At 45.4% G+C, this 24,653-nt stretch overlaps 1 protein-coding gene across 9 annotated transcripts in view; it reads right to left on the bottom strand.

Annotated features, from left to right (window-relative positions):
- Positions 1-24,653, bottom strand: part of CDC14B (cell division cycle 14B) — a 344,504-nt gene that overhangs the window by 263,152 nt on the left and 56,699 nt on the right. For all 9 annotated transcript variants that reach the window (XM_069227743.1, XM_069227768.1, XM_069227761.1 and 6 more), the window contains exon 5: positions 19,164-19,240. In XM_069227743.1, the coding sequence (XP_069083844.1) occupies positions 19,164-19,240 (77 nt within the window). The remainder of the gene's footprint in view (positions 1-19,163; positions 19,241-24,653) is intronic.

Genomic DNA, 24,653 nt, shown 5'->3' with positions numbered 1-24,653 from the left:
ATAAATGCACACTGATGCCAGTGTACATTTTATTGTAAAATACACCACAGAGGGCACCTTAGAGGTGCCCCCTGAAACTTAACCGACTATCTGTGTAGGCTGACTAGTTTTAGCAGCCTGCCACAAACCGAGACATGTTGCTGGCCCCATGGGGAGGGTGCCTTTGTCACTCTGAGGCCAGTAACAAAGCCTGCACTGGGTGGAGATGCTAACACCTCTCCCAGGCAGGAATTGTCACACCTGGCGGTGAGCCTCAAAGGCTCACCTCCTTTGTGCCAACCCAGCAGGACACTCCAGCTAGTGGAGTTGCCCGCCCCCTCCGGCCAGGCCCCACTTTTGGCGGCAAGGCCGGAGAAGATAATGAGAAAAACAAGGAGGAGTCACTGGCCAGTCAGGACAGCCCCTAAGGTGTCCCGAGCTGAGGTGACTCTAACTTTTAGAAATCCTCCATCTTGCAGATGGAGGATTCCCCCAATAGGGTTAGGAGTGTGACCCCCTCCCCTTGGGAGGAGGCACAAAGAGGGTGTACCCACCCTCAGGGCTAGTAGCCATTGGCTACTAACCCCCCAGACCTAAACACGCCCTTAAATTTAGTATTTAAGGGCTACCCTGAACCCTAGAAAATTAGATTCCTGCAACTACAAGAAGAAGGACTGCCCAGCTGAAAACCCCTGCAGCGGAAGACCAGAAGACGACAACTGCCTTGGCTCCAGAAACTCACCGGCCTGTCTCCTGCCTTCCAAAGATCCTGCTCCAGCGACGCCTTCCAAAGGGACCAGCGACCTCGACATCCTCTGAGGACTGCCCCTGCTTCGAAAAGACAAGAAACTCCCGAGGACAGCGGACCTGCTCCAAGAAAAGCTGCAACTTTGTTTCCAGCAGCTTTAAAGAACCCTGCAAGCTCCCCGCAAGAAGCGTGAGACTTGCAACACTGCACCCGGCGACCCCGACTCGGCTGGTGGAGATCCGACACCTCAGGAGGGACCCCAGGACTACTCTGATACTGTGAGTACCAAAACCTGTCCCCCCTGAGCCCCCACAGCGCCGCCTGCAGAGGGAATCCCGAGGCTTCCCCTGACCGCGACTCTTTGAACCTAAAGTCCCGACGCCTGGGAGAGACCCTGCACCCGCAGCCCCCAGGACCTGAAGGACCGGACTTTCCCTGGAGAAGTGACCCCCAGGAGTCCCTCTCCCTTACCCAAGTGGAGGTTTCCCCGAGGAATCCCCCCCTTGCCTGCCTGCAGCGCTGAAGAGATCCCGAGATCTCTCATAGACTAACATTGCGAACCCGACGCCTGTTCCTACACTGCACCCGGCCGCCCCCGCGCTGCTGAGGGTGAAATTTCTGTGTGGACTTGTGTCCCCCCCGGTGCCCTACAAAACCCCCCTGGTCTGCCCTCCGAAGACGCGGGTACTTACCTGCAAGCAGACCGGAACCGGGGCACCCCCTTCTCTCCATTCTAGCCTATGTGTTTTGGGCACCACTTTGAACTCTGCACCTGACCGGCCCTGAGCTGCTGGTGTGGTGACTTTGGGGTTGCTCTGAACCCCCAACGGTGGGCTACCTTGGACCAAGAACTAAGCCCTGTAAGTGTCTTACTTACCTGGTTAACCTAACAAATACTTACCTGCCCTAGGAACTGTGAAAATTGCACTAAGTGTCCACTTTTAAAACAGCTATTTGTCAATAACTTGAAAAGTATACATGCAATTTTTATGATTTGAAGTTCCTAAAGTACTTACCTGCAATACCTTTCAAATGAGATATTACATGTAGAATTTGAACCTGTGGTTCTTAAAATAAACTAAGAAAAGATATTTTTCTATATAAAAACCTATTGGCTGGATTTGTCTCTGAGTGTGTGTACCTCATTTATTGTCTATGTGTATGTACAACAAATGCTTAACACTACTCCTTGGATAAGCCTACTGCTCGACCACACTACCACAAAATAGAGCATTAGTATTATCTATTTTTACCACTATTTTACCTCTAAGGGGAACCCTTGGACTCTGTGCATGCTATTCCTTACTTTGAAATAGCACATACAGAGCCAACTTCCTACAGTCTTCTACTTACGAGTTTTGGTTTGGGGTGTACTGCATGTATGTAGTGTGGAGTGTAATTATGTGGCTGTAGGGGCAGCCAAGGGAAGCACTAACATCCTATGGGTTAATGTATGTGCTACAAAACAAAAAATAAACTGACAGTGTATTTAAAAAAAAATAGAGTAAATAAACCGCCAGTCAAAGTACAGCAAGAAAGAAGGCCTGCAGTTGTGGGATATGCGATGTCTGCGATGGTCAACATGGGACGGACCAGAGGGCACTGCTGATATATACAATAATAAAACACCACACACCTCTGTCGTCCTTACACCTCTCGCCGTTCTGTCTGAGCTACACAAGCGGCGAGTGAAGTATGAAACCGGGAGCCCCATTTGCTCTATACAATAAAACAGAGGTGTGGTAGGCAATAAATAGTTAAAAAAAACAGAGCTTAAGTCTGAAAAGTCCGAGGTCAGCAGTTAAAACTATTTCCCACGTGGATGCCGCTTTGGAAAAAGTACAGACTGTGTTTCTGGAGTTGGCCATTCAGGAAAATAGGTCGCTAAGCGACAGTGCAATCGCTGTCTAGGCTCGACATAAAAAGGTTACTAGTCTGTGTACATCAGGAAGAGTGAAATAATATAAGGAGCAGGCCAACGGAAGAAACTAAATAAGCTATTATGCAAAAAATATAAAGTATAAGAATAAAGTTAAACAATTTGTCCAGGTTCAGATGGCATAAGTAATGAAAATGTCACTTACCCAGTGTACATCTGTTCGTGACATCAGTCGCAGTAGATTCGCATGTTTTGCAATAGCTCGCCATCTGGTGTTGGGCCGGAGTGTTACAAGTTGTTTTTCTTCAAAGAAGTCTTTCGAGTCACGGGACCGAGTGACTCCTCCTTTTGTCTCCATTGCGCATGGGCGTCGACTCCATCTTCGATTGTTTTTCCCCGCAGAGGGTGAGGTAGGAGTTGAATTGTAGTAATAGTGCCCATGCAATGGAGTGACTAAGTATGCACCTATTTAAGGTTGAGATGATACATATATAAATAGTTGAAGGTAACTTCCAAACTGCTACAGGCTCCCGGGGAGGCGGGTGGGCACATGCGAATCTACTGCGACTGATGCCACGAACAGATGTACACTGGGTAAGTGACATTTTCAGTTCGATGGCATCCGTCGCTGTAGATACGCATGTTTTGCATAGACTAGTAAGCAGTTATCTCCCCAAAAGCGGTGGATCAGCCTGTAGGAGTGGAAGTAGTCTGAAATAATGTTCTTAATACGGCTTGACCTACTGTGGCTTGTTGTGCGGATAACACGTCTACACAGTAGTGCTTGGTGAATGTGTGAGGCGTAGACCATGTGGCTGCCTTACATATTTCTTGCATTGGGATGTTTCCTAGAAAGGCCATGGTAGCACCTTTCTTTCTGGTTGAGTGTGCCCTTGGTGTAATGGGCAGCTGTCGTTTAGCTTTAAGGTAGCAGATTTGGATGCATTTAACTATCCATCTGGCTATACCTTGTTTTGATATTGGGTTTCCTGCATGAGGTTTTTGAAATGCAATAAATAGTTGTTTAGTCTTTCTGATGTTTTTTGTTCTGTCAATGTAATACATCAATGCTCTTTTGACATCTAATGTATGTAGTGCCCTTTCAGCTACGGTATCTGGCTGTGGAAAGAACACTGGAAGTTCCACTGTTTGATTTAGATGGAACGGTGAAATAACCTTTGGCAAAAATTTAGGATTGGTCCTTAGGACGACCTTATTCTTGTGTAGTTGTATAAAAGGTTCCTGTATTGTAAACGCCTGAATCTCGCTTACTCTTCTTAGGGAAGTGATGGCGATGAGAAATGCCACCTTCCAGGTTAGGAACTGTATTTCGCAGGAGTGCATGGGTTCAAAAGGTGGACCCATAAGTCTAGTTAGGACAACATTTAGGTTCCATGAAGGAACAGGTGGTGTTCTTGGTGGTATAATTCTCCTAAGGCCCTCCATGAATGCTTTAATGACTGGTATCTTATATAGGGAAGTTGAATAGGTAGTCTGCAGGTATGCAGATATTGCTGCAAGGTGTATTTTAATGGAAGAGAAAGCCAGGTTAGATTTTTGTAAGTGAAGCAAGTAACCCACTACATGTTCTGGAGTTGTGTGTAATGGTTGTATTTGATTAATATGGCAGTAGCAAACAAACCTCTTCCATTTACTTGCATAGCAGTGCCTGGTGGATGGCCTTCTGGCTTGTTTTATGACTTCCATACATTCTTGGGTAAGTTGTAAGTGCCCGAATTCTAGGATTTCAGGAGCCAGATTGCTAGATTCAGCGATGCTGGATCTGGGTGTCTGATCTTTTGGTTGTGCTATGTCAACAGATCTGGCCTGTTGGGCAATTTGATGCAGGGTACTACTGATAGGTCTAGCAGCGTTGTGTACCAGGGTTGCCTTGCCCAAGTTGGTGCTATTAATATGAGTTTGAGTTTGTTTTGACTGAGTTTGTTTACCAGGTAAGGAAGGAGAGGGAGAGGAGGAAAAGCGTAAGCAAATATCCCTGACCAGTTCATCCATAGGGCATTGCCTTGGGACTGTTTGTGTGGGTATCTGGATGCGAAGTTTTGGCATTTTGCGTTCTCCTTTGTCGCAAACAAGTCTATCTGAGGTGTTCCCCAGAGTTTGAAATAAGTGTTCAGAATTTGGGGGTGAATTTCCCATTCGTGGACCTGTTGGTGATCTCGAGAGAGATTGTCTGCGAGTTGATTTTGGATCCCTGGTATAAATTGTGCTATTAGGCGAATTTGGTTGTGAATTGCCCAACGCCAAATCTTTTGTGCTAGCAGGCTTAACTGCGTGGAGTGCGTCCCCCCTTGCTTGTTTAGATAATACATTGTTGTCATGTTGTCTGTTTTGACGAGAATGTATTTGTGAACTATTATTGGTTGGAAAGCTTTTAGTGCTTGAAAAACTGCTAGAAGTTCTAGGTGATTTATATGCAGTTTTGTTTGATGTACGTTCCATTGTCCTTGTATGCTGTGTTGATCGAGGTGTGCTCCCCACCCTGTCATGGAAGCATCTGTTGTTATTACGTATTGTGGCACTGGGTCTTGGAAAGGCCGCCCTTTGTTTAAATTTATGTTGTTCCACCACAGAAGCGAGAGGTAAGTTTGGCGGTCTATTAACACCAGATCTAGAAGGTGACCCTGTGCTTGTGACCATTGTGATGCTAGGCACTGTTGTAAGGGCCTCATGTGCAGTCTTGCGTTTGGGACAATGGCTATGCATGAAGACATCATGCCTAGGAGTTGTAGTACCATCTTTGCTTGTATCCTTTGTGTTGGATACATGCGTTGTATGATGGTGTTGAAATTTTGAATTCTTTGGGGACTTGGAGTGGCTACTCCTTTTGATGTGTCTATTATGGCTCCCAGGTATTGTTGTACCTTGCGCGGCAGAATTTTGGATTTTGTGAAATTGACGGTGAACCCTAGTTTGAAGAGGGTTTGTATGATATGATGTGTGATTTGAGCACTCTATTAACGAATGGGCCTTGATTAGCCAGTCGTCTAGATATGGGAACACATGTATTTGCTGCCTTCTTATGTGTGCAGCGACTACCGCTAGACATTTGGTAAAGACTCTTGGTGCGGTTGTTAATCCGAAAGGCAGTACCTTGAATTGGTAATGTATTCCCTTGAATACAAACCTTAGGTATTTCCTGTGCGATGGGTGTATTGGTATATGGAAATAAGCATCCTTGAGGTCTAAAGTTGCCATGTAGTCGTGTAGTTTTAGCAATGGCAATACTTCTTGTAGTGTGACCATGTGAAAGTGGTCTGATTTGATGAAAGTGTTCACTACTCTGAGGTCTAGGATTGGTCTCAGCGTTTTGTCCTTCTTTGGTATCAGAAAGTACAGTGAGTAAACTCCTGTGTTTATTTGTGAGTTTGGCACTAATTCGATTGCATTCTTTTGCAATAGTGCCTGCACTTCTATCTCCAGGAGATTGGAATGGTGTGTTGTCAAATTTTGTGCTTTTGGTGGTATGTTTGGAGGGAATTGTAGAAATTCTATGCAATAACCATGTTGGATAATTGCTAGAACCCAAGTGTCTGTAGTGATTTCCTCCCATGCTTTGTAATAATGACTTATTCTTCCCCCCACTGGTGTTGTGTGGAGGCGGTGAGTGACATGTGAGTCACTGTTTAGTAGTAGGGGTTTTGGGGCTCTGAAATCTTCCTCTATTCCTAGGGAATTGCCCTCCTCTATATTGTCCCCGAAAACCTCCTCTATACTGTCCCTGGTAACTGGACGGTGTTGCTTGTGAGGTGCTGGCTTGTGTGCTCTGACCCCGAAACCCCCCTCGAAAGGGTGTTTTACGGAATGTGCTGTAATTGCCTCTGCTCTGCGGGGAGTAGAGTGCGCCCATGGCTTTGGCAGTGTCCGTATCTTTTTTGAGTTTCTCAATCGCTGTGTCCACTTCTGGACCGAACAGTTCTTTTTCGTTAAAAGGCATATTGAGAACTGCTTGTTGAATCTCTGGTTTAAATCCAGACGTTCGGAGCCATGCATGCCTTCTGATAGTTACAGATGTATTAATTGTCCGTGCAGCTGTATCTGCAGCGTCCATGGAGGAGCGGATCTGGTTGTTGGTAATGGTCTGTCCCTCCTCAACCACTTGTTTTGCCCTATTTTGTAAGTCCTTGGGCAGATGTTCAATGAGATGTTGCATCTCGTCCCAGTGGGCTCTGTCATAGCGCGCAAGTAGTGCCTGGGAGTTCGCGATGCGCCACTGGTTTGCAGCTTGTGCTGCGACTCTTACCAGCTGCATCGAACTTGCGGCTTTCTTTATCTGGGGGTGGTGCATCTCCAGATGTGTGGGAGTTGGCCCTTTTCCTAGCTGCTCCTACAACGACAGAGTCTGGTGGCAGCTGTGTAGTGATAAAAACCGGGTCTGTAGGAGGCGCCTTATACTTTTTTTCCACCCTTGGTGTGATAGCCCTACTTTTGACCGGCTCCTTAAAGATTTCTTTTGCGTGCCGGAGCATACCAGGGAGCATAGGCAGGCTTTGGTATGAGCTGTGGGTGGAGGAGAGTGTGTTGAATAAAAAATCATCCTCGACCTGTTCTGAGTGGAGGCTTACGTTGTGAAATTGTGCTGCTCTAGCCACCACTTGAGAATACGCGGTGATGTCCTCTGGTGGAGATGGCTTCGTAGGGTATGCCTCCGGACTGTTATCTGACACTGGGGCGTCGTATAGGTCCCATGCGTCTTGATCTTGGTCACCCTGGCTTATGGTGATGTGAGCTGGGGAGTGTGATGGAGTTTGTGCTGGTGAGACGTTAATCACGGGCGGAGGAGAGGGTGGTGGGGTAACTCTTTTCACCACTTTTGGTTGTGGTGTCTGTTCAGTTTGGAACTCCAACCTTCTCTTTCTTCTAATGGGGGGAAGGGTGCTTATTTTTCCTGTCCCCTGCTGTATGAAAATACGCTTTTGCGTATGGTCCACATCAGATGATTGTAGCTCTTCCTCAAACCTATGCTTTTGCATTTGGGAGGTTAGCGAGTGCTCTTCTGTATAAGAGCCTGAAGCTGGGTCGCTTGCAGTTTGTTTCGGCATCGAAACCCTGTCTGCGTGTTTTTTCGGCTCCGAGGTGACTTTTTTCTTTTTCGGGGCCGAAACCTCTCGGCGTCGATCTTCTTCGGTGCCGCTGTCTCGGCGTCGAGCCGTGTCCACACCGGCATCTCGGTGTCGAGGCTTGTCTCCAGCACTTTCTCGGTCCCGAGAAGGCTGCGTGCCGGTGTCTCGACCGGAGTCGGACGATCTCGGCACTGTTTGGGCCTTTTTCGGTGCCGACGGTCGGTCACCGAATTTATGGGTGGAGCCATGGCCTGATGGCAGTGGCGTCCCCTGGGCCTTGTAAATCTTCCTCTCTGTGGTTTTCGACGTCTTACTCACGGTTTGTGTATCGTCGAATCCTTCGGAGTCTGAGTCTTGGATCGAGAAGGTACCTTCCTCTTCTTGTTCCTCGAACTCTCGGTGGGCTGTCGGCGCGGACGCCATCTGAAGTCTTCTGGCTCGACGGTCTCGGAGTGTTTTTCGGGACCGGAACGCACGACAGGCCTCGCAGGTGTCTTCACTGTGCTCAGGTGACAGGCACAGGTTACAGACCAAGTGTTGGTCTGTATAGGGGTATTTATTGTGGCATTTGGGGCAGAAACGGAACGGGGTCCGTTCCATCGGCGTTTTTCAGCACGCGGTCGGGCCGACCAGGCCCCGACGGGGGATCGAAAAACTACCCCGAAGGGCACCGGAGCTCTTCGATCTTCGATGCGGTGTTGAATCTAACTACGCCGATCCCGAACGCAACAATACCGACGAAAATCTTCCGAAATTAGCTATCTTTCCGTTCCGAAACTCGGAGCGACAGGAACACGTCCGAACCCGGTGGCGGAAAAAAAACAATCGAAGATGGAGTCGACGCTCATGCGCAATGGAGACAAAAGGAGGAGTCACTCGGTCCCGTGACTCGAAAGACTTCTTCGAAGAAAAACAACTTGTAACACTCCGGCCCAACACCAGATGGCGAGCTATTGCAAAACATGCGTATCTACAGCGACAGATGCCATCGAACATAATGTTTGCATAGTCTCATCCGAAAGGTTTAGTCTCTGTCCTACTGAGCCCAGTCTTTCGATCTGACGACACTCCAGCATTAATAGTGTCCTTTAGATAGCAGCCACAAGTGCAATTAATGTCACTTGTTTGATGACTTGTCCTGGTCCTTGCGTTTTGCTTGATGGAAATCCTCTACACTAACGGGGTATTTGCTGTACCGCAACACATCCTAGTTTTGTATCGTAGTATTCTATAACAGACTCGCTGCGTGGTCATTCCAATATAAAATTTGGACATCACACTGTATAAAACATATTGCAATCATTGCAGTTGGGATGACACTTAAGTGAGAAATGTGTTTTGGCATGTTCAAAAACCTTGGTATGAATGTGTTAGGGCAAAGGCTGCACGTGCCACATTTATAATTTGGGAGACCCATAGTTGAGCTATCTAAAAATTAGGGACATTGGGTTTACCTAGTAATTGGCTACTGGGGTTATGCAAATTATATAAAAAATAAATTAAAAAAATAAAAACAATCTGTGGTGTTCCCACTACGTAATATTTGTAAGGAAAGGATTAATATAATCAAACCGGAACTTGTTTTCACAACAGTTCATATAGGGAATAGGTGGGTTGTGGCCACCCATCCCCCTGCCTCCCTCAATAGCTTTGCCACTAAATAGAAGTCACTGAGGAATCTGAAGTGTCTGTTCCACGGCACTGCTAAAGTAGCTGATAAACTCAAAAGGAGCTGGGCAAGTGTCTAAAACCTCTGATGACCACAATTGCTTCATGCGGAGCAATGATTTTATATAAGGACTGGATATCAAGGGTCACTAGGGTTTGATTATTACTATCAAATAGGGGGTCCTCAATGCCAGTTATAAAGTCAGGACTGTCTCTTCCACAAATGGTGGTGTTTCACAAATGGTTTGATAAAATTGTCTACATATTGACAAAAGAGCTCTAAAACTGAGCTGCTTCTTGAAACGATGGTATGACCAGGCACATTTGTGGGAGGGTATAGACCTCAGGTGTCTTAGCTGATATTTTGCTTATGAATTTTAATTAAATTATTTTTCAGTGAGAGACCCCTGCTCTTTAGCTTGCACAGTGCTAGCATGGATGGGTGGAGGAATTTCATTTGATGGGTCACAACTGGCACTAGAGTAATCTTGTGATCTAGTTAGTTGTCTAAGAATCTATTTACTGTATTCTTCAAGTATTGTGTATAACTGCCTCTTAACCTTATCAGCAGGTTTTATCTCCTCTTGGGTTTTCTTTTTAGTGCCGGGAACGGATCCAACCATGGTCATTACAAGTTTCCATGCAAGCGCTTCCCTTGTCCTTGGTTTGATCCGTTCCTGTTGCAGCACTATGCCCAGCCACACAAGTGGGACAGCGTTTTTATTGACACAGGTGGGGCACTGCTGGGTGGTAGGACTTTTGTGGAGTCCCGCTATTCCAGAAGGCTCCATCACAGAAATGTAAGGAAAATGCGTGATTTCAGGCAAAGTTGGAGGTCTGCAGGGCATTGTGGGTAAATAAAACCTACTGGCATCCACTGAAGACATGCCACCCTGGATACCCTTAGGTGTCTAGTTCTCAAAGTTGTACAGGTTGGCTTGGTTTCCCTAGGTGCTGCCTGAGCTAGGGTCTAAAATCTAGAGCTACCCACGTCAGAAAAAAAAGAGGGTCAGTTTTGGATGGAAAATGTGCTGTGTCCATGTTGCGTTTTGGGCAGTATCCTGTTGCAGGCCCTAGGTCTACCCACAAAAGTAAGGTGTCACTTTTATCAGGAGACTTATAGGAGCACAGAATAGAACAACATTTGCTATTTCCAATTGGAAATCGCTACATTTGTGCCTTTCAAATGTAAGCCATAAGAAAGAGGACATTTTGAAAAAGACCCTCCAAGTCATACACAAGTACGCGTACCTACAAATTCAGAGCTGTAGGAATAACCACTGTTGCTAAACTGTATATCTTGTGCCCATTTCAGAAATACATGAGCCTCATTGATATCTATTTTTTACTCTGCCTATTTGCTATAGGAACTGGTCTATACTCTGTACTCAATGAAAAACCCTTGTGTGGTGCAGCTCAATTGTTTGCTCTGGGTAGCTTAGGTGCTTCGCTACCAGAAGGGTCTAGCGGACATAATGATATCCTGCTTTTGTCAACCTGCTATTGTAACAAAAAGTTACAAATGGAAATGTTGCCACAAATGGCCATTTATTTCCTAGTCATTTTCAGTATTTCCTTTTTTCAACAGTTATTTTTCTTAGGAAAATCTTGAGGGATTTACACACATGGCCCCTTGCTGAATTCAAAATGTTGCCTACTTTTCAGAAATCTATAGCTTTTCTGGAACAGCCACGGTTTTTATACCGGTTCCCATCACAAACTGGAAGTAGGTTTAGAGCTCAGAAAATAGGGAAAAAATGGTTCTAACAATGTGGGGCTGATTCTAATTCTGGCGGGCGGCGGAGGCCGCCCGCCAGAATTCCGCCCCCATAATACCGCTCCGCGGTCAGAAGACCGCGGAGGGTATTATGAGTTTTTCCCTGGGCTGGCGGGCGGTCTCCAAAAGACCGCCCGCCAGCCCAGGGAAAAACTCCCTTCCCACGAGGATGCCGGCTCGTAATCGAGCCGGCGGAGTGGGAAGGTGCGACGGGTGCAGTAGCACCCGTCGCGTATTTCAGTGTCTGCAAGGCAGACACTGAAATACCTTGCAGGGCCCTCTTACGGGGGCCCCTACCGTGCCCATGCCATTGGCATGGGCACGGCAGGGCCCCCGCGACCCCCCCTACCGCCATCCTGTTCATGGCGGCTTTCCCGCCATGAACAGGATGGCGGTAGGGGGGGTCAGAATCCTCATGGCTGCGGAGCGCGCTCCGCAGCCATGGAGGATTCAAACGAGCAGCGGAAAGTCGGCGGGAGACCGCTGACTTTCCGCTTCTGACCGCGGCTGAACCGCCGCGGTCAGAATGCTCGTTGGAGCACCGCCAGCCTGTTGGCGGTGCTCCCGTGGTCGGTGGCCCTGGCGGCCACCGGCCGCCAGGGTCAGAATGACCCCCTGTGTGTCTTGTTTTGACATGGCTTTTGAAACACTGTTTCGAAACTGCCAGGCCCTCACCACTGTAACAAGCTTCGTCAAAAAGCAAAAAAATAAATATATATATATATATATATATATATATATATATATATTTTATTAAATAAATAAATACAATTTGGTCTCAAAAAGCACACATTGCCACAGTAGTTCCAGGCAATGAACAAAGCTACTTTGTGTGCCATTCTGCTCCTTGTGGAAGAGAAGAATGCTATCTCTCACAGTTGACAGATGGATAGAGAGAAATAGAATTTTAATACAAACAAAATGTCTTGGTTAACGCCAGACCTAATTGGGGGCCCAATGCTTAATGAAAGTCAGCAAAAGGGCACCCCTGGCATATGTCTTCAAATTAGTGACTTTCATGAATTCACAAGAATGTACAGAAGTAGGCCAGGAAACCATACTCCTGGAAACTATTTGTGAACTAATTTCGACCTCGAGCAAATATGCAAGTGTTTATGGAAAATCTATTGAGCATTTACAAGTTCACCGTCCCTCTAACCACTTCCACCCCAACCCCCTGACCCCCCAACCCTGGAAGAACTTCTACTTCTGCTCTTGTCAGGAGTAAATTTCCTCAGTATGGAAAAAGAGAGAAGAGCTGGTAAAAATCCTTACAATATGCAGTTTAGTAGGTTTGCACAGACTCAAAGGCTTTCCAGCCCTTGAACTATTGCTTACTGCTTCCTCGTGCCCCATTACGTAGATCTGTGGATCGTGGCAAAATAAGGGAATTGCTATAGTAGGACTTGAAATTACTAGTATTTAAGCACTACTATGGTATTAGCCCTGGCGTAATCAGACAGGCTATTAACAGGGCTCTTACATAATGAGATTGCTGCCATAATTTGTCGACGCACTACATGTCAACAAAAGGACAAATAGGTTTTTTCACAAGGCAAGTAGATTTGTGAAGCAACCTGTTACATGAACAAGTAGATATTTTATTAAATTCCACACCCCTGGTGCCCTCAGACAAGCTGGGGCAGGGAAGACAGGAAATTCCAGACATCACTGTAGCAGAAGGACTCAAGAAACTTTTCTCACTTCAGAGTTGGTACCAGGGATAAATAGTGGACCCTCAGACCCAACACCTCAGTACACATCTGGACCTTGCTGCTGCAAGAAGGACTGCCCTGCTGCCCTTCTACCTGAGAAGCACTAGACCTGCATCTGGAACAGAGAATCACCTGAGTGACTACAAGGGCAAGTTAGCTGGCCTCCTGTTCAGAGCTTCGGGGACTGAAAAGGCTCCAACCATTTTGAATCTTGCACCTGGATTCTGCCTGCTGTGAATTGTTATCCTCCTGAGTGGTGTCCCTCCAGTCCTGGATTCTTGGCAGTGGGGATAAAGGTGCTCTGCCTGCCCAGCTGTGGTCTCTTTTGAACCATTGCTGCGCAGCGCATCTTCAACACGGACCTTGCATCTCTTCTTAGGTCCGCCACTGCACATTGCAACACTCCCCAACCAGGATTTAAGGTACATTTCTCAGCAAGACTAACTGTATCTGTCCCACGCTCCATCGCAGGGCCAGCCTGAATTTGTGAGCTGTCCCCATCCAGCACAGTTTTTTTTTTTTCCACAATTTTTGTGCGCTTTAGTAATGACATATGGCCAAAAGGGCCTCAAAATACAAAGAAGAGATTGGAATGCTAACCCCCACTCCCTAATGACAATAACACAGTAACTTACACAGACAATTTAGCGCCACCCACCCACAAACCCTACACCTCAAGTGTCCTATCTGTGTATTTCACATTTCATTCTTGTATGTTTGGCCCTTGTACATTTGATCCGTAGCTCTGTAACTCAGCATCTAGTAGCGAAGTGGGGGTACAGCTCTATGGCCAGAGCTAACAGCAACAGGGACAGCAGACATCCCTGTTGTGTCCCCCGACATATGGGAAAGGGATCGGACACTGCTCCAGAAACCCAGGCAGTGGCAGTCAAGTCTGTATATAGCAAGCAAATATACAATAGGAATCTGGAGCCCAGGTTCAGGCGTCTTAGGGGGGCAAATAGGTACTCCCAACTGACTGAGTCAAAGCGTTACCCATACCAGCTAATAGCACTGCTGCTGGTTTCCCCAGCCAATCTGCTAGAGCCATTGCGTAGTATACACGTCTGATATAGTGGTGAGCGGCTCTTTGAGGCATAATGCCCACTTGGTCAGGGTGGACTAGATCAAGTATCTATTTTATTAGTCTATTAGCTAAGGTTTTGACTCGATTTTTGCTCTAGATTTCGTAACCAAATCAGGTGGTACGAGGAGTGCTCCCATGGAAGACCACAAACTCAGCATGTCTCCAGTCTAGCAGGTGTATCAATTCCTCTAGTGCCAAGTGAATCACCCCCAGGAAACGCTTCATTGGGGAACACGTTTGGGCCTGGGTTTTTCCCCACCTGCATCTCTGCCAGGCTGAAGATAGTTTATCTTCTGTTATAGCTTTGTGTAGTAGGGCTCAAACATCAAGAGTCAGGGACCGTGGGAGAATTGCCTCAATAAATTCTATGATTTTGTCAGACTGCCTCTCTTCTCAGAGTCTATACCACCTTGTAATAGGCTGCCAATCTCAGAACCACATCATGGGGGCCAGAAAGTAGCCTAACCTGGTCGTCTCTAATCACTGGCACCAGGGATGTCACAGGCGGCTTGGCATAGTCAAGGTAGTATCTTGCTAGATTTGTCGCCCCATTGGTATATACAAATTTGAGCAGCCTTCTAAATGTGATTGGCTTCGTCTGTCAGCTGCTGCTGGTATCGCTGCTGGGCCAGCTACCGTCATGCCTCGCTACCATCTGCCCAGCAACTATGTTCCTCTATCGTTAGTATTTTCTTCTCCAGGTCAATTAGATTGTTAGCCCTACTTTTGCACTCTCCGACACAGAAGCTAATGTTCACACCCCGAATCGGCAATTTGAACACCTACCAGAGTAGTTCTACAGAGGTCACGGATGTGCTATTAAGGGCAAGGTATTCAGTAACTGACTGATGGAGCAATGTCTTGCAAAATGGATTTTGAGGATGCCATGGGGACATGTGCCAACAGAAGGCTGGGTGTATCGATCCCACTCGAAGCCTCAAGCCCACTGAGTAGTGTTCGGAGAGTCCTCTGGGCAGTATGTCTATATTCAACAACCTATGAAGTAGGCTGCTAGGGACCATCATAGTCTAATCTCAAGACAGAGCCATGGACAGTTGAGTATAATATATATCCTATGTCTCTTGGGTGATATGCCCTTCAGGAGTCTCTCCAACCCAGAGTGGACGCTAAGGAGGCCAGCTTAGACCCTTTGGCAACAGTCACCACCCCTGTGGCACGCCATCTATCCTACTCTGGATGCATCACATCGTTCCAATCTCCCCCCTATAATGGGGAGCCAGTCTGGTAGTTCACTCCAGAACCCACAACCGGATCTATGAAAGATTGCCCCAACGGCAGAGGGGCGTATATGCTACCAAGTGTTTGAGGTTCTCTGTACAATGTGCCTGTCACCAGCATGGATCTACCATACTTGTCCAGCCACATTTAGGTGAACAAAAAGGGGATCCTACGGTGAATCAGGATGCCAGTGCCACATGAGCCCCTCACAAACCCGGAATGGTATACTTGTGAGTAACCATCCCTGGCCAGGCAGGAAGCGTTGGAGCCAGATGTCTCTTGGAGAAGTAGTATGTCTGCCCCAAGTCTCTTAGCTTGTTTCAGTACTGCACCCCATTTTTTTTGTCAAGAACCCCCAGAACGTTTCACGTGAGAAGAAAAATGTGTCCAAGGGGGGCCCATGGAGTCTGTCACACTTTTTTTGGCTGGGCTACAGGTATGATTGTTATCTAGTGTGGGTCGAGGTAGGCATGCATGTTCGGTCTGTACATAAACAAAAATGATCAAACTATTCCCTCCCCCCCCCCCCACCCTCATACTTCAATGAACAAGAAGTACCTGTTGCGGAAGATTCCACCCAGGCGCCTCAACAGTGACCCCCCCTAGGGAACTATTGCCAATGGATCCCCATAACCGACCCAAACAAAAACTCGCTCTAGAGAAGGTAAGCCTTTATCTCTGGGGTGCAGTCAAAAAAAGTGTTCCACAATACATTGCGCCTAGATAACACCTTGGTAACTGTATTAGGGGTGTGCAAACTTCTGTTGGCAAAGCTTTATGAATCAGATATGTCACATGCTTGTTCAGCAGATGAGAAATTGACAGTGCATCTTCACAGCGTGTGTTCCTCCCGGACGAGCAGGAGTTATTGCAACACTTCCCGGTGGGTTTGGCCAGACGGGACCGTCTGCCACTCTGAGACAAATCGGAATCCATGTGGGGCCGCGTACGTGGTTTCAGCTACACCGATTCATCTGTCCAGGTGAAGACTTCCTCTGGGGAGTGAAAGAACAGTGTGAGTTGTAGACAAGACTCAAGTGCACCGTATAGAACAGCATATAGGAAATTTTGAGATCTCTTAAGCACTGTTTCACTGCCATGAAGGATTGGCGCTGTTGGTGCACCATTTTCGTATGATACGGGAAATTCACTACGCGATGTGATGTACATAGGATTTTATCTTGTGCACAGGCATATTTAAGAATGGCATCTCTGTCCAAATAGTTAAGTATCACCGGACATGGTCTCGCCTCAGGAGGAGGTTTCTTTACTAAAACTCTGTGGGCCCTCAACCACATAATAACATTTTGAGAGGAAGTCTGGTGAGACCACCAAGCGGAGCCAATTCATCAGAAATTTGTCCAGGGAGGGGCTCTTGCATCCTTCTGGAAAGCCTACAAATCGCAGGTTACTGCACTGGGCGCAGCCCCCCCCCCCCCCCCACATCCTCCACGTGCGCTGCTAGCTCTTTCGTTAGGACTGTCAGTGTGTTGACCTTTTACTGTATGGCCGCGACTGAATCCTCAATGCCAGAAACCCTGGTGTCAAATTCAGTGATCCGCTCTACCAATTTCCTAAGGTCGTGGCGGGGTGACGTCCGAGCTGATAGCCCCAATCTTAGCGTCAAGCATATCCCTGGACTGTGTAATGGCCACCAGCAGCACTGTGTTATCTGGTACAGTACCTCCAGGTTCACACGTGTTGGGCATCATAGCGCCGATTTTGGTGTATTTATCCAGGGTACTTTGTTTAGCCATCATGGAGCGTGGCTGGTCTTTAGCCAAGATGGGTACCAGGTTCGTCAATACTAGTGGTGTTTTGGTCTTCATTGCAGTAAACGTACATATTCTTCACTATTGGTCAAGGTGTCTTCTTTCTGACATATTCCATACATATTCACTATGGATAATTACATTGGAAAAGGAGGGCAGAAAGGAAGGAAGCAGGGCTGGCCAACAGAAAAAGTGTGGGGAAGGAGATAACAAAATAGGAGAGAAGAGATGGATAAAGGAGGAGGAGGCTTAAGCTCTGGCTACCAATTGGCAGGTAATATACGTAGCAAGTTAGGACTGGTGGCAAACGGTTAGACGCAGGTCCTTGTAGTCACTGGTATTCAGGTTGGCATCTGTTTCTCCACAAGAAGCTCTAAGAGTCATCATCTTAGAAGGTGGATCCATGCAGTAAGTTTTCAGATGGTAATGTCAACCATTATAGCCACCTGTCAAGCTTTTCTCAGAACTAGGTGTTTATATCAAAATAGTTTTGGTTTATTCATGTTTCTTGTGACATTTGAATGGACTGATTCCTGGACACTTCCTTTGTATGAAATCTTACATGGTAGATAAGGTATTTGGATGGTATACGGTATTTGGAGGTTGATTTATTTCTTCCTTAATGATAGCTAGTTTATACAAAGGTTGATCATTTCTGCATTATCAACACCTAGTCCAGAGGATGGTCTTGTGTACTTGTTATCCTTAAAAGACCAAAATGTCAACAATATATCCATTCTTACCATCATCCAAACACATACTACAATCGCTATTGGGACGATTTCTGGATGTACTGGTTTGTTGAATTTATCTGTTAAACATTATTTACCACTCAAAGAGGTGTGATTCAAATCATGTGACTATTGGCTGATGGGTGTGCTTTTGATATATGAGCCTCAATGAAATTCATTGAATGTTTTATATATATTTCTTTGAGTATATATACACACATTTTGCATTAGCTATTCCTATTCAGAGTACACGTGTTTCTTTTGACACCAGCAACCTGTATCAAGTCTAAATTATATGCAAGTTACTCCCTTCAGGAGCTACTCTTTGGATTATTTTAATATTTACCTAGTTTCCTGGGTGATTATTTAGTGTCCCTATTGTATTTACTGAAACAGCTCTGAGACAACTGATCTGAAAAGTCTTGAGTAGATGTGGAAGACCAAATGGTGTGCGACTGTTGGCCATGAAATGCCTACTCACCTAGGATTTGATCAAGTGAACCTTTCTGTAGTTGCTCCTGTGACTCTGGAAAATGGACATAAGCTGCAGAACACACAGCAGCACTTGGCAGCAGCCTGTCTGGTCCTGCTTTTTCTGCCCCTCCTATTGGTCCTTCTGAGCTAGTGTTACAGCCTAAGATCAGAAAATGGAGAACCAATATGCACACGCAGGCCCAGAAAATACGTACTTGTAGGGACCTGGACTTTGGAATCACAAAATTGGTTAACATCTATTAAATTAACAGGTTTAGAATTATGATTTACAGTGCCTTTTAAGCTTGGGAGACACCTCCCAAAAATGCTGTGGAGGGGACGAAACAAAGTTGGGAAAAAAAAAAAAATACATCACATAAGGCCAATTACATGCGAAATATTTAAGTGACAAGCCCTACGAGTATAATCAGTACAGGACCCATTTTGAAAACGGCACAGATTGCATAATTTTCATCTGTGATATGAGCAGTAAACCGGGAATGAATGAAGACGACTTAAGTCCAAGAAAGGGCATGCAACCAGTGAATAGTAAAAGATGTGCAAAAAACGTGATTTTTCTATCAGTATTAGAAAAAGAAACTAGGCCTCTGGTCTTTGATTAGGCCCACAGCAGAGTTGGGAGGGATAGGAAAGAGGGGTGGGAAAGGCACACGAGGGGCAGCTGACCTTAACAACAGATTCATTCAAAGGCACACGAGGGGCAGCTGACCTTAACAACAGATTACTATGCTCAGTGTAGAAATGGCCTGGTCTTCTCCAGTACCTGTTTACACATCCCACAAGTTTAAATGATTAAGAGTGTTAGGAATGTACTGTGATGCGAAGTATGCAAAATTATATGTACAGTTTCTTAAAACATTAGCCAACATTGTTATAAAGTGTCAGATGTTCGTTGCAGAGAGTGTTTGACGAGAAAACAAAACAAGAAAGACTAAGATGATCGTTTGCGTTTTAAATTAAATGAGCTGTCAATTATCTGGTTTTATATTTACCTGAATGGAAGATAGGATGGGCTAACCACCAACAGAAGCTTGTACACATCTTCAGGCAGTTTCTTCAAATATATGATCTATAGCACATGGAAGGCACAGGTCTCAAATTAACGACTAATTGCAAAAAGCATATTTCCACTATATAACACAGTTAAGAAATTCAAAAATTGGCACAAGGACACCAGTGAAAGTCTGGTACATCGTACAAGAGAATAGCTCAAATTAGGCGTTGATCAAGTTATAAAGAATTGAGTGTTTTGGGGATTCCACAGTCCCAAATGAATGCTAGAAATGGAAATAAGTATAATGCTGAAACATGAGGGACCCTTTCTTCTCACAAACATTTCAGGCACTTCATACAGCAGCAACCTGGCCTCAAGGAGCAGTGAAGCACCACGTACAGTTTTTGTCATACTTACATTAAGCAGAGCTACAATTGGCGGAATGAGGTACTACAACACGTTCAGTGACGCTGCTTGTGTCTTTAGAGAAACAAGATGGCTTCTCTGATTACTACAATGATAACAAAAAGGCGTGTGTAACCCATGACTAGGTACTTCGTAGTACAAGCACTCATAGGGCCAAGTAATTTGTGTAAGATTCTCAACAGATATATTACTCATGGACAGTGAGGCAGTTAAAAGTCCAGTACATATTTATATTTTCGGAGAAATACAAATATTGCGCATCCTGGACCCTGGAAGTCTGCTCAATGATAAATCCTCATTACATGCCGACATACACAGTCTTGAACTTTTTGAGCAGCAGCTGGCCCAAACCATGTGCATTACCAGTGTTAATATGCTCAACAAACCACCTAATATTGGACTCCAGGGAATATCCAACATACTCCGGAAGACAACAGGGCACAAGGTGTTCCACTTCTTGCAAAAATAACTCTTCTACTTGCTTAGGCCTGCAGAAATCTGTTGAAACTACAACTCTCTAACCTCTCAAGCAACTGATGAATTCTAATCAAATACAGTGTCGATGCCCCGGTGTCCTTCCATGATGCATTAATACTTAGATAATAATAGTCAACAGTGATAAAATACTAACTATCAAGGTGTTCTGTCATAAATACTGTATTAATATCTAACTAACTCTGACCGCATTATACATGGCCACAGCAATAAAACAAGTGCGTGGCTGACCTTGTAGTACAAGAACTGCATCAGTGGTTCTGCTTACAGCTTTCAGGTGCATGTGGGCGGAATGCTATCTGCTTTCTGCTGATAACAGCACAACAAAGCATGGTATGATGAGAGGGAGACGAAAACATATGAACCTTACCCTCACCTACAGTTGCAAAGTCTATTAATAAGGAATGCAGAGGACACTACAACACCACCAAAAAAGAAAAGCCCATAATGTCCATTTAAGGTTCTAGGTTCAGTTGTTCTACCGGAAATTCTAAAAGAAGAGGCGTAGACTATATCCTAGATACATGCGGGTCTGAGTCCAAACGCCAGATGACACCCACCACTGAAATGATAACGTGGTCTACAGGCCTATGGGAAGTGGACTGAGGAATGCCCAGAGCCACTGACACGCTGAATGGAGGAAGGAGTGTGAGCAGGTCAAGCGCATCTCCTCCAAAGCACGATTTAAAACAACACAATTGCATTTCTTACATAAAACATTTTTTACCCACATGAAGTTGGCACTAATTTACCCTAGGAGACGGCTTGCCTGAAGTAAGTACAGTTCGCTGGGTACGAGGACTTTCTGCATATGATGTGAAGCTGCCCCCAAGTTGCTGGGTTCTGAGACAATGTGGTGAACAGTTTAAAAGTGACTACAGGTGTCCTGCTCAAGAAGTTTGTAAGGAAAAGCTTACTGGCAGGAAGGGTTATAAAATGAAATTATGCATGATATCTTTAGGAACTATCCAAAAGGTGCATATCAATTCCGTGAGCGAGCCCTTAGGGCTTGCCCTCTGGAAAAAGAAGAATATTGGTGAATGAACTACATATGAAGCTCACCAAAAGACAACTAAGTGATGGCAGATCTTGCTGAATGGGAAGAAATGTTAACAAGACTTACTGTTCCTATGAATAGACCACTTTGTGTGGGTGAAAATGATGTACTGGGAGTTTAGATAACTAATCTCATATTAATCTTGGAAGCTGCTTAGGGCAAAAAGGGTTGGTATGGTCGATTCTAATATTCTTATATTGTGAATACTAATGCAACTATGCAGTTCGTGTTACTGACAAGATTTAATAAAAAGGTTTCAAAAAAATATATAAAAAAATAGTGTAGTCTAAATACTTTGGCTAGATCCTAAAAGAAGCCAGAACTGTCAATATTTGAAACACATTAATATAGGAGTATGGATGGATGACCATATAGTGCACCAGCCATTCCAAAATATCAATACCTTCATCAGAAATATTGTGTGCTTGCAGAGGCACATTTAGGACATAACCCATTGCTCATTCTCTGGCCCATGTGGTCAATTTGTTTCCTTCACTAACTCTTCAAAGAATGTTGTTTTTCTTCTAACTTGGTGATCTTCCTCGACATCAGTGAGTAGTTTGGTCCAAATCCTGCCACTTTCAGAGATTCCTTGACTCTTTCTTGGTGGTTGGGAGGGTGCGTGGATGGTTGGGGGGATTCAAGTGCTTGGAGGGTGGTGGTGCTTTCTTTCTTCCCTCCTTTGACTTCATAGCTCTCTGCTCTGCTTCCAGACCCATCCGCATAAACAAAGAATCTGAAGAAGGCGAACATGTTAAAGGGCTTCTAGGCAGTATGTCTGGCGTCCCGCCAGGTGGAACACAGCACCACATAAAGAGAAGGGACGAAAACACTTCTGGACCCAACCACTAAATGTCAGGATAATGAACAAAAAAGATTCCTACGCCAATATCAGTTCCTGTGCCCTTCTACACCATTAATACCTTTTATAACATTGTTAAATTCATCATTACCTAATAGTATCAAAAAAGCTCAGGAGGGAGACAATGCACAAGCCAAACTACTTAACCCCATGCAACTTTAACACGCCAACTTCGGTTCTGATAAACAGATTTACATAAGCTAAAGAGGTACAACTACTGATTCATCTACCCCTACAATAATTAAAATGCTTCAAAGAGCAGAAGACTTCAACTGAATCTCACTTACAGGCCATTAGTCATGCTCTCGATCACAAACCACTGTGCGTAGGAATAGCAAACATGGCACCCTATTTTAGCAGGAAAGAGAGGGAAGAGAATATCTCAAGGTGACATTCATGGTTTATTGGAAGCGTGTCATTTCTTCCGACAAAACCCTCATTTCAGCCTAGCACCCAGACTATCACCTTGATTTACGACAATCATGAGAAGGATAACAGATGCGCAACTGTCGAGTTCCAATGCAATTTATTATCAGGGCCGAGTGAAATTATGTTACTGTGGTTGTGGCGTTTTCCAAATAACTACCCATTTACTGCCCTTGCCAATTAATACACCACAAACTGCAAGTGTAAATTTTAGCAAATACATTGCCACACATGCTGCTGCTCAGTGGTAGACAATCTGCAATGGTTAAATGAGAACCTATCAATTACTGATTGCTGCATGCTGGCAATACAGTGGTAATAAAGTTGTGCAACTTTCACTCAGACAGGATTAAAGAGATTTAAATAGACAAAATATCAAAATTAAGCCGCAACAGAAGTGCTTTGTTATGTTGCATAGGTGTCCTTTTCATGCCACATAATTTACTGTACTTTGCTACGTAATCTGGTCGTCGACTGGCACTGATTACAAGATAGACTTTTCCACACCGGAGGCAGTACCAGTCACGTCAAGACCTCTAACTTTCGGCTATCCAGGTGAAATGATTTATGATGTAGTTATTATGCAGGACTTTTGTTTCTCCTCCCATTAGGAATTAACAATGAAGATTAATAAATTACTTCCGGTAGCGCTCATTCTGGTGGATACTCTTATCTAGCCACAGATTCCTCAGCTTAGAAACACCCCCATGGGACAGACAAGATCGAGGAATTATTCCACGCACAGACAGGTTGTGCCGTGCAGCTCCATGCTGACTTCATATCGCCACTTAAGTGACAGTCCAGAGCCTCATTTAAGTGTTACCCCTGCGCTGAAGTCAGTCACCAGTGAGAAACCGCTGCTGTGGTCGTCGGCATTCATGGAAGACTGGTAGCTACATATCTCGAGGCAGAAGACTCATGACGATGCCGACAGACCAGGGGAGACAGAGGCTCACCGACACCCCTTTCCAATGTCAGAGGAGACCTAGGTGGGGTTAAGATCCAGGCATAAAAACGCCCCAGCTTAGTTCTACGGACAGAGGGGTAATGAGACATCCCGGGTGCAGAGACGCAAGGAAAGGCACCAGAACTTGGCAAGGAAGGCAGGCGGCATCCATAAGTGCATGGCAAGGACATGCTTTCTCTAGAACATTGGGCCGGCATTTGGAGGCCAGACAGCCCAGACAGACAACACCCCAACCTCCTTTCCCTGCCAACTTTGGGCAAAAAGTGTTGATTAAGATGGGAGACTAGGAGAGATCCATGCAGCTACTTGGTGGGAGAATATCACACTGCGTTCACGAACAATGAAGGCAACAGCACCCCAAGGTACATGCTGTAAGTACAATATTAGCTGCAGTAAATAGTGGGGGACAGCACATGAGGGGGCAAGAAGGGGGAGGAAGCACCCGAGAAGCACCAAATTTGTAGACTAGCATAAGAAAGACTAAGATCCTACCAAACTGTATGCACAACTTGCTGGGGGAGCGATCTGGATGGGCACCCTTCAGTGGAATAACTCCTTTTGGAAAACTTGCCTCTTCACAAAATGGTAAAGCCACACCGTGAAAGGCACCCATCAGGGTGGAGAATCTGGGGGTATGGAAACAGATTGGGCAGGGGAAAGATGGGATACCGATTCGAAGGCAATGCACACTGCAACTATTCTGCAAGCGATAAAGGACACCAAAAGGTCCTACGAGGCACAGATAGCAGCTGTAGTAAGTGAGGTGCATTTATTGAGAGATGACCACAGAAAACTGAAAGACTGGGTGAAAGAGTAGGAGGATCAACTGGGAGTGATAGCCTCAAGTCAAAGGAGTTGCACAGAAATGTGGTGACTTCGAGAAAGGAATGCAACAGCTGGCAATCAGACAGGAGGATGCAGAAGGAAGAGTGTTATGCACAATGTGAGGATAGGGGGAGTATCGTAAAAATCGGAAGCCCTGAATATTGAACTATTTGGGTTAGACTGGCTAGACAAAACTGTCCTGAAGGGTCAGCCATCTAAATCTTTCTCAGTGGAACAGGTGCACAGAATACCCTACTATGCTGTGCAACAAGAGGCTAATCTAAGACCGATAATAGCAAGACTAATAAACGCTGGGGACAGTGATGTAATTCTCCAGATCGCTAGAAAGCAAGGCCAGTGGGTCAAAGTGCATCTATACCTAGACTATACCAATTGCGCCCACCAACAAAGGGGAGCATTTGTTAAGAAG

This window comes from Pleurodeles waltl, chromosome 1_1 (genome assembly GCF_031143425.1).
Source record: "Pleurodeles waltl isolate 20211129_DDA chromosome 1_1, aPleWal1.hap1.20221129, whole genome shotgun sequence".
Classification (NCBI taxonomy): domain Eukaryota; kingdom Metazoa; phylum Chordata; class Amphibia; order Caudata; family Salamandridae; genus Pleurodeles; species Pleurodeles waltl.
This window is presented reverse-complemented; position numbering and strand designations above follow the sequence as displayed.